Raw genomic sequence first — 10404 nt, 5'->3', positions numbered from 1 at the left:
TAGACGTACAATGCAGTGTAACAACAGTACGGGGATTTACAGGAGTAAGGTCAGCCTTGATGGGCTGATTTCTGGAAGATAGATTCAGCTTAACAAAATTCAAGACTTGTGTAATACCGTCCCCCAATGGACTGCCAGGAAACATATCAATTGTATTTGTTGAAAGACACAAAGTCTGGCGCATACACCAACGAATAAGATCACCTTTGGCTAAAAGCCAGGTTTGCAGAGTTCTTCCTAGGCGGAAGAGCAGAAATAGGACCTAAGACATTGACTTTGGACCTTGGGGCTAATCACATGACTCGGACCTCATTCCGGAGGGCTGGGCCGTCCGGCGCGTGCGCAGTGCCCCAAAGCAGTGGGACAGACAGCGCTGACAGTTTCCGGTCTGATTTCCCCGCCTCCTGCGTGGCTAAAGCTGTCCCGGCTTGGCTGTTGCAGCTGAGGGGCGACGGGGGTGCTAGGTGTGGTGAGACAGGGTGAGTGTCCGAGTGCAGCTCCTTGGAGCCATGGCCTGCTCCTTGGTCCAGTTCTGCTACTTCCAGGACCTCCAGGCCGCCCGGGACTTCCTCTTTCCTCACCTGCGGGAGGAGACATCCAGCGGCGCAGCGCGGAGGGACCCCAGTAAGTGTTCCTGGCCTTGCCGCACCCTCACTTCTCCATCTCCTACCCTGACCCTCACGCCCTTGGCCTCGGCTCCGCGGCTTCAAGTCTCCCATTTGCTCCGCGCTCGCCTCTACTCTCCATTCCCCTAATCCCCCTGTCCTCCCCAGTTCGCACTGTGAAGACACTCTGCCTGCCACGTCTTAAAGCCCAAACAACCCGCAACTGTGGCGGGTTCTGTTCTCGGCCAATTTTTTCCCCCTAAGTGGCTCCACCCTCGACCGAAAACTGCGTCTTCTAGCCTCTGCCGATCGTTGCTTCCCCACCCCCAGCTGGTTCTCTGAGTTTCTTCTCCAGCCTTCCGTCCCTCCAACCTAGAATCCCTTGTTCTTTGCTGCAGGCTTGTCATCGCATCCTCCTCCTCACCCCCTGCCAGCTGTCTGCGCTGGCATTTCCCAAACGCCACTCCTCCCAAAAGTGTTTATTATCCCCTACACTCCCCCAACTTCCATCCCCTTCCCCCACTCAGATGTAGAGAATAATGATGGTTGACGAGTGGATGACTCTGGAGGTGGTGAGTAAGCGCCTCCTAAACAAGGGGGGTGAAACCTGTCAGGTTAGAGATGTGAAAGAGAGTCTGCACCAGGAACTTAAATTATAGTAACGTGCCAAGGGAAATTACTGTGCTTCATTGAGGTGAGAAGCCTTCCACCCATCATTATCATCAAGCAGTCTTAAATAAGCACCTGCTCACCTGGAGTATAAAATCCCGAGACTGATTTATTAGATACCTCATGGCTCTCAAAATGCCCAGCATTTCTCCTTTTGAAAGGGAATGAGTTGTTCTTTGTTATCTTCTCCGTATTTCCAGTCAGAAGCATATTTGGCTTTGTAGTACAGTTTATGTGATACCAGATGTATTTTCCAATCAAGCATATTTGGCTTTGTAGTATCAGTTTATGTGATACCAGACATTGGAAAAAAAAAAAAAAAAGGTCCACTAAATATATTCCTTCCTTTTTTTTTGAAATTTTGGAAGATACCAAATTAGAGTTATCAATGAATATTTACTGGTTATGCAAATCCAATAAGGTGGGTGGCCACTGCCATCTAGGAGTTTATGTTTAGTGGGAGACAGAAAAGCTACCACTCAGTGTGACTCCCATACATGTACACTTGTTAAGTGCTGTAGAGTTGGTTCCTACTCATAGTGACCCTGAATAGGGTTTCCAAGGAGCAGCTGGTGAGCTTGAACCACTGAGTACTGGTGGTGGTAGTGTGCTCTGGAGTCACATAGCGACCTTGTACAGGATTTCCAGGGCTATAAATTTTTACGGGAGCAGAAAGCCTCATCTTTCTCCCATGGAACAGCTGGTAGTTTCAAACTACTGTCCTTGAAGTTAGCAGCCCGACTTGTAATCACTACAGTACCAGAACTTCTGCCCGGCACTAGGGTACACATAATTTGAGGTGGTAATTCTCTGAAGTACTAGATAAGAGAGTTAGGGGGAGATATTAGCAGCAACCTGGGTTTGATTCCTATTACAACTGAAGCACAGCTGCTACGCATCTGTCAGTGAAGGATTGCATTTTGCTGTGATGCTCAACAGGTTTCAGCTGAGCTTATAGACCAAGACAATAAAAAACATACGGTGATTTACATCCCAAAACATAACCAGTGAAAATCCTGCGAATCACAGTTCTCTCCATGAGTCACCAGCCAATTTGATGACTTGTAACAGTATCAGCAATAGCATATGCAGAGGAAGGGAGGCATAAGAAGCTCTGGCATTTGGACAACCTACAAAAAAGATGAATGGCTGAAGAGGTAGGTGGGAGGGCAAGATGGCAGTAATAGTAAGGCGCTAGATCAAAGAAGCCTTGTGAAAGCTTCCCAAAGGTTTTAAGCAGAAATGACGTGGTTAGATTTGTATTGAATATAACCAACAAATATACACCGAAATTATTGTGCTCTGGCAGCAATGTGAGGGAGTGATGGGAAACAGAAATTGGTTGTGAAGTGATTCCAATCATCCAATCAAGAAGTGACATGGGCTTGAATTAAAGTAGCCACAGCAGGATTTGAGAGGAGGGGCTCAATTAGATACCAAGGAGATAGAATTTGCAGGTAAAGATTTACACCCTCGGAAACCCTGTACAGTGTCGCTATGGGTCGGACCCGACTCGATGGCACTTAACAACAACAACAACAGGATAGGTACCAGACTGCTAGCTGAAAGCTCGGCTGTAAGTTGGAACCGGCTCGATGGCAGTTAACAAGTGAAGGGCTAAGGAGCACTGGTGATTCTGTAAGGTAAGCACTGGACTGTTACCCACGAGTTGGTGGTTCAAGCTTACCAGCTGCTCCTTGGAAACCCGATATAGGGTTGCTGTGGATCAGAATCAGCTCAGTGGGATTAGTCTTTTGTTGTTTGTTTGTATGAAGGTCTAGAGCCCTGGTGGTGCAGTGGTCATGTCTTAGGGAACTAACTCAAAAAGTCAGCAATTTGAACCAGCCAGCTGCTCTTTGGGAGAAAGATGTGGCGGTTGGTTTCCATAATACAGATTTGTAGCCTGGGAAACTCTACAGGACAATTCTACTCTATGGCATCAATATGAATTGAAATCTACTTTACAACAGCGGGTTGATAGAAGTCTAAGGAGCCCTGGTGGCTGGGGGTACAGTGGTTAAGCTGATTGAAATGTTGGCGGTTTGAACTCCCCTATACTCTGGAATAAAGATGTTGGCAGTCTGCATATGTAAAGATTTATAGCCATTCAAATACTACGCGCAGTTCATCCCCATCACCAGACCTTCATTCACCTTAGAGTCCGTTCTGGCTCACAGTGACCCTACGGCACAGAGTAGAACTGCTAGCTGGTGAGTGAAAGGGAGTCTAGGATGCTTTTACCCATTGGCTTGGTCAAGGGTATATAATGAGAGACTGGAAAAGGCGATAGGTTTTGGACCTTTTGCATTTTTAATGTTTTTCCAAGTAAGGCAGTCTAGTAGACCACTAGGAATCTTGGGCCAGAGATGTTAATTTGGGGATTACCAGCAAAAAAGTGTTAAATTCTGCCAAGGATTATACATACTGTGAAGTGAACTCTTGAGTGTGTATATGTAACCTTAGTTGTTGTTAAGTGCCGTCCACTTGATTCTGACCCATAGCAATCCTATATAGGGTTTCCGAGTAGTTGAGGAGCTCTGGTAGCACAGTGGTTTCAAATCGGGCTGCTAACCACAGGGTCAGCAGTTCGAAACTACCAGCTGTTCCGTGGGAGAAAGATGAGGCTTTCTGTTCCCGTAAAGATTTGTAGCCTCGGAAACCCTGTACAGGGTCACTATGAGTCGGAACTGACTCCACGGCACATAACAACAACAACTGGTAAGCTTGAACTGCTGACCTTGCAAATCAGAACAACTTTGCAGCCAATCGCATTAACCCACAGTGTCACACCGGAGCTCCGGGTAACATTAGAGGAGAACTAGAGCCTAAAAATGAAGCGGAGCTTACTGGGGAGAAGACAGGGAAGCATAAAAGAGGAAAAGCAGGTGAGAATAATGGCCCAGGAGCTGAAGGAGGAAAGGATTTGATGAAGGAGTGGTCAGTTGCACATGTAGCAGAGGTCAGGTAAGATAGGAAGAGCAAGTGTTGACTGGCTTTGGGAATGTAGGTGACTGGGACCTCAGGACAATTTCAGTGGAATGATTGTTGTTGTTAGGTGCCATTAAGTCAGTACCGACTCATAGCAGCGACCCTATGCACAACAGAATGAAACACTGCCCGGTCCTAGGCCAACCTCACAATTGTTGCCACACTTGAGCTGCCTCTTTGCCTTTTTGCCAATACATCTCGTTGGGGGTCTTCCTCTTTTTCTCTGACCCTCCACCTTACCAAACATGTAGCATAATGGTTACAAGTAGGGCTGCTAACCTCAAGGTCAGCAGTTTGAAACTACCAGCCGTTCCATGGGAGAAAGATGAGACTTTCCGCTCCCATAAAGATTTACAGCCTCGGAAACCCTGTACAGGGTCGCTATGACTTGGAACTGACTGCACTACCAGTGGAATGATAAGAGACGGAAAATAAATTACAGGAGGTTGAGGAGTTGAAAATCGACTATTTCAAGAAGATGGGTTGTGGAAGAAAGTAGCTAAAAGATAACAGATGGAAAGATGTAGAGAAAAGAAATATATTTTCTCTAGGCCACTGCCAATACTCTGACCCAAGATACTGTCTGCTGTCACAAGATGGTGGCACCAGTCTTCTGCCAGATCTTGCATCTGTTGTGGTTCCTTGTACCCTGTTTTTATGCAAAAACTCTATTCATTATACATGTTTTCCCCTTCAGCCCCCTTGCACCTTAGCTTCCTATCAGTGCTATACGTGTGTTGTTTATGTCGGTATGTTATATGGGGAAAATAATTCTCACAAAACAGCATTAACATTTTTTTTTTTTAATGTTTTGTGAATTATGTGATAGTTTACATGGGAGAACATTAGCTTTACATGCATCCTATCGTATATCGTTTCGTTGCCATGATTACAATCGCCTCCATGCATCATCAGCCAGCCAAAGGGTATACCCCACAAGCCTGCCCCTCGGTTGTCAGCACACAGCCCCTCTCCCACTCTGGGTCTAGAGTCACCAGCTGCTCCATCTCTCCGTGTCGTCATCTCTGCCTCCATCTCTGGCATCACAGCTTCTCTGGGTAGGGTCCTGCACTCCGCTCTTCGCCCTTGATGGTCCCAGGGACCTTGAATCCTGCTCTACAAAGTCAACCACTCCCCTCCTTTTGCTACAAAACTTCTGTCTACCTTTACATTTCCAACCCTCACAGTCAGTCCTGATAGCAATTATTCATTATTGTACGCAAGAGTCCTATCCCCATCTCCTTTCATCAACCCCACCCAGACAGATTGGGTACTACTCAGTGGAGATTCTACCTTCCTCTGCACCCTCTGGATCTAGGTTCCCACTTGAAAGCTTGTCACTGCTTGCCTTTGTAGCCCCCCATTTTGGGTAGCCAATGTCCAAGTAGCCCATCCCTTTCTACCTTGTGTAATGAGGGGGTGGGAATGATCCTCACTGTAAAGATTTGTTCCCTCTTCTGAGCTGCTGCATCCATAGGTATAGGTCAAGTTCATCAAATTGTATCAGGTTATTCTTTTGTTCCTCTTCTTTCTTCTAGTTGAATTCTGATCAGCCATTGACGAGGTCAAGTGGGTATTATCTGCAAGTGTGTGTGTTCTTGTGCATTTCCCCCTCACTTCTTAAACAGCAAAACAGTATGAAAATTTAAAAGACAACTTAAATCACACCATTCTCTTTATAGCCCTCTATGGCTTTCCATTGCTCTTAATATAAATTCCAGTGTCCTTACATGGTTTACAAGGTGCCTTCCTCCATCTCTTGGGTCTCTTACTCCTCTCCCCTATTCCTTATACTTAAGCCATGCTTTGTTTTTGAGCCAGAGAAGTTCCTTTTTGTGTGCGACCTTTGCCCTTGCTGTTGTCTACTTTAGATGCTCTCAGTTCCATTTTCTATGCAGATCTTTACATCACTACCTGCCTTTTATCATTCAGGTGTTAACTCAGGTGTCAGCTCCTCAGGGAGGCCAATTCTGACCACCTAATCTAAATTGGTGTTGTACTGTGGGTTAATGCACCAGACTGCAAGGCCGGAAGCTCAAGCTCACCAGCTGCTCCTTGGAAACCCTATACAGGGTCGCTATGGGTCGGAATCTACTCAACGGCACTTATCAACAACAACAACAATCTAAATTGGGGACCTAATATGGCGCTGTTGAATAAGGCCTGGACTGTTAACAATTAGGTTGGTGGTTTAAACCCACCAGCTGATCCTCAGAAACCCTATTCACAGTCTCTGTGAGTTGGAATTGGCTCAATGGCACTTTTAACAACACAATCTAAAATTAATTCCACCTACGTTGGCTCCTTCTTGTTATCCTTTATCATATAATTCTATTTATTTTCATCATTATATCTACACGGTCCAAATGATAGCCCCTAGCTACATGCAGTGTTTTTGAACCCTTAAAATGTGACCACTGGAACTGAGAAATTGAGGTTTTTGTTATAACGAATTTCAGTTTAAATAGTGAACTGTGGCTAGTGGCTGTGATATTGTATAGTAAGTTCCAGATGCTAAACCCAGGCATATACAAGTATCCAGATTGAATACTTGTCGAAGGTCACATAGTGGCAGGTAGATCCAGGCTGTTCGGGATATAATCACACCTCAAATATCTAGATTAATCTGCAGTGTAACTGTAGATACATGAATATGATTTAACATATTTAGCCTTATAAGCCAATTCCTAGTTTTATGAACTTTCTTAATTATTGTGGCTGCCATCCCCTCAGGTAGAAAATAGACAACCTTTTAACAGTGAGCCTTTTTGCTGATGATTCTTATTTTTATGTTTAATGATCAACTTATAAAAGTGTGTGATGTGTTAGTGCTGTTTTCCTCAAATATCTACTTGTATAATGATTGCATTAAGTCTGGCAGGAAGAAAAATCTTAATACTTAGGACTTTATGATAGTACAATTATTAGCTCTCAACTCATACAAACTTTTAAACAAGCTTTGGGGTTGATAATAAAAATCTGTATGAGGGGCTTCAAAAAGTCTGGAAAAGTGGAATAAAAAGAGAATGCATTTTTCTATGAACGTTTTGAAGCCTCCTTGTATTATGATATGATAATATTTTGTGGGGGCTGTGGGATGGACATCTTGAGTTTATGATAAAAAGGATATATAGAATTAGAGCAGAGCTTGATGCCTTTTTTTTTTTAATGTTGTTAGAATCAGTTCCCTATAGCATTTAGAGTCCACTGAAAAAATTTACCAGAGTAATAAATAGTTTTCTCTTAAGATGTTAATGTTTACAAAGTTTTATAAACTGCATCCTTTACCCAAAGGATACACAGTAAAAAGGTGAATATCGTTCTTTTGTGGGGCCCTGTGCTCTGGTAGCGTAGTGGTTAACGAATCGGGCTGCGAACCTTAAAGTCAGCAGTTCGAAACTACCAGCTGCTCCACAGGAGAAAGATGAGGCTTTCTACTCCCGTAAAGATTTACACCCTCGGAAACCCTGTACAGGGTCGCTATGGGTCGGAACTGACTCCACAGCACTTAACAACAACAGCATGCTTCCCAAGCTTTTTTTGTGTCATAGCACACCTAGACATTGAAATGAAGCTGCTCGTGGTGGGAAGTGGCTGGCTTGAGGGTCCTATGGACCTTGGAAGCTGAGAGGATGACTATCTGGGCACAGCTGTAACCTATGCACAGTGTCCTGGGAATCTCTACAATAGGCAGAATGTACCATGGATGAAAAGCCTGGTGATGTACTTGTGTAGAGACTACAGTCACAAACCCTATGGAGTAACTCTAGACAGTAACATGTGGAGTCATCATGAGCCGCAGTTGGCTTGATGGCAACAGGAACAGCATCTCACCAGGGCAGTGGTGGTTCAGAAGTACAGTTCGCGCCTTCCATGCAACAAGAGATCTGAACTTGTTTCCTGACCAGTGTAGCTCATGTTCAGCTGCCATGCGTACGTGAGTGGAGCCTGCATATTGCTGTGATTGCTATTGTTAAGTGCCGTTGAGTGGATTCTGACTCATAGCGACTCTGAATAGGGGTTCTTAAGAGTGGCTGCTAGTGGGTTTGAAATTCTGACCTTGCAGTTAGCAGTTCAGTACCACACGAGGATACTGAACAGGTTTCTGTAGAGTTTTCAGACTAAGATAGACTAAGAAGCCAGGCCTGGTGACCTCTTCTGAAAATCAGTCAATCTGGATCACAAGATTCCATTCTGCAACCAGTCATGAGGAGTGCTTAGGACTGGACAACATTCTGTTCCATTGTGCGTAGAGTTCCCATGGTTCAGAACCAACTCAACAGCTACTAACAACTACGTAGCAGTTAAGGATTTATGTTCTCCATAGATGGATTTCGTGACCATAAAAAAGATAGATTGGACAATTCAAAGCAAGAGGCAGGTGATCAGGAAGAGGTGGTTGTGGAAGTACAGATCAGGGTCAGTAAAGGCAGAATTAGGCAATAACAATGGTTGGAATCAGACTTTTAGTATATTTAACAGTTGGAATGTAAGCTGAGAAGTAAAAGGAAAACAAGTTTAGGATTTTAGAGATATTTCTTTGTCAGCAGATTGGAGAATGGATGGAAGTGGTGGATAAAAGTAGGAGTGACCAATTAGGAGACTGTTACAGTAAAGTATCTCAGAAGGGGAGATGGCCTTTTACTTAGGCTGGTTTTCCTCAAACCTTGCTTAATGATCTTTTTGTTGTTGTTAAGTGCTGCTCAGTCGATTCTGACTCTTAGCAACCCTGTACAGGGTTTCTGAAAAGCAACTGATTGGTTTGAACCACCAACCTTGTGATTCCCAGTCCACTGCTATCCTGCAGTGCCACACTAGGACTCTACATAGTAACAATCTTGGAATTATAAAACAGCAAGTATTTTTGGAATGACTGCTGGTGCACACGGCTGTTTCAGATTCTAGACAGTATAACTAAAGAGTAAGTCATTGTCCCGCCCTCACTGAGAGGAATCACTGAAAGACTTTGGTATCTACAGTGCCCATATTTCTCTTTGAAAAGATACCAGGATTGTTCCCTTGAACATAATAGATCACCTTTCTTGGTCATGTGAATCAATAACTTTGGAACAGCTGATTGGTGCCAAAAATGATCATCTCAAAATTGCCCTGTGGGAATTTTACCCAATTGTTCTGTCGAGAGGGATCCTTACTCAGGCCTTGTGCATGCCCTAACTGATCTAATGAAATCCTCGCTTCCAGGGACTTTGTATGTGAAACACATAGACAGATATGGAATAAAACATGAAATGTGAAAGCGAAGACAGCAGAAAATGAGGCATTGTTATTAAGTGTCATTGAGTTGGTTCCAACTCACAGCAACCTTGTTTAGGGTTTCCAAGGAGTAACTGGTGGATTTGAACCGCTAACCTTGCCATTAGCAGTCCAGTTCTTATCCCAAAGTACCACACCAGGATGCCATATGAAGCAATGTTGTTGTTGTTAAGTGCCATCAGGTTGGTTCCGACCCATAGCGACCTTGTATAGAAGCTATGAATCATCACAAAATCTGAATGAGAGAAGAAACCTGGTTGTGGGAGATAGTGTGGAGGGTGATGGGTTAGTAGAATTACTTATCATGGGGGAGAGCTGTTCTGGGATTTCTTCATGAGGCTTGACTCTCCTTGGTGAGATGGCTTCCTGCCCTGGCTTCACTTTCACATGCATCTTTTCCATAACTCTTATCAACTTGAGTGCATCTCTACCCAAGGAACAAACTAGTCATTTAATGAGATTTAGAAACATTCGAATGCACAGTAAGGCAGGATTTTGAAAATCACTTTTAAATTGTAAGCTATAAAACAAGACAACTCATTCCCCTGTATTACATTTAAGATTAGAAAGTCAGACATGAAAACCATTTTCTGTTAACTCAGTCCACCTTTCAAAGGGTAAAACTTCAGTTTTGTGTTGTTCCCTACCATTAGCCACAAGCTGGTAAGCATTTAAATCAATACAAATAAAATTGAATTCTTCAGTCAGAAGTACTCAATAGCCACATAGTGCTGTCCATTCTGACTCATAGCGACCCTGTACAGGATTTATGAGAAGCAGCTGGTTAGATGTAGAATAATTCCATCATTACAGAAACTTGTATTGGTGAGTGTGTTGCCTTAGTATCATTCCAGGTTTGTATTTTTTT

The 10404-nt window shown here is 43.9% G+C and overlaps 1 protein-coding gene across 1 annotated transcript in view; it reads left to right on the top strand.

The window, feature by feature from the left end:
• The first annotated feature begins 509 nt into the window (after positions 1 to 509).
• Positions 510 to 10404, top strand: part of RAB3GAP2 (RAB3 GTPase activating protein subunit 2 (non-catalytic)) — a 133701-nt gene continuing 123806 nt past the window's right edge. The window contains exon 1 of the mRNA XM_006869701.1: positions 510 to 624. Coding sequence (XP_006869763.1) covers positions 510 to 624 — 115 coding nt within the window. The remainder of the gene's footprint in view (positions 625 to 10404) is intronic.

This window comes from Chrysochloris asiatica, unplaced genomic scaffold (assembly GCF_000296735.1).
Source record: "Chrysochloris asiatica unplaced genomic scaffold, ChrAsi1.0 scaffold00133, whole genome shotgun sequence".
Lineage (NCBI taxonomy): Eukaryota > Metazoa > Chordata > Mammalia > Afrosoricida > Chrysochloridae > Chrysochloris > Chrysochloris asiatica.
This window is presented reverse-complemented; position numbering and strand designations above follow the sequence as displayed.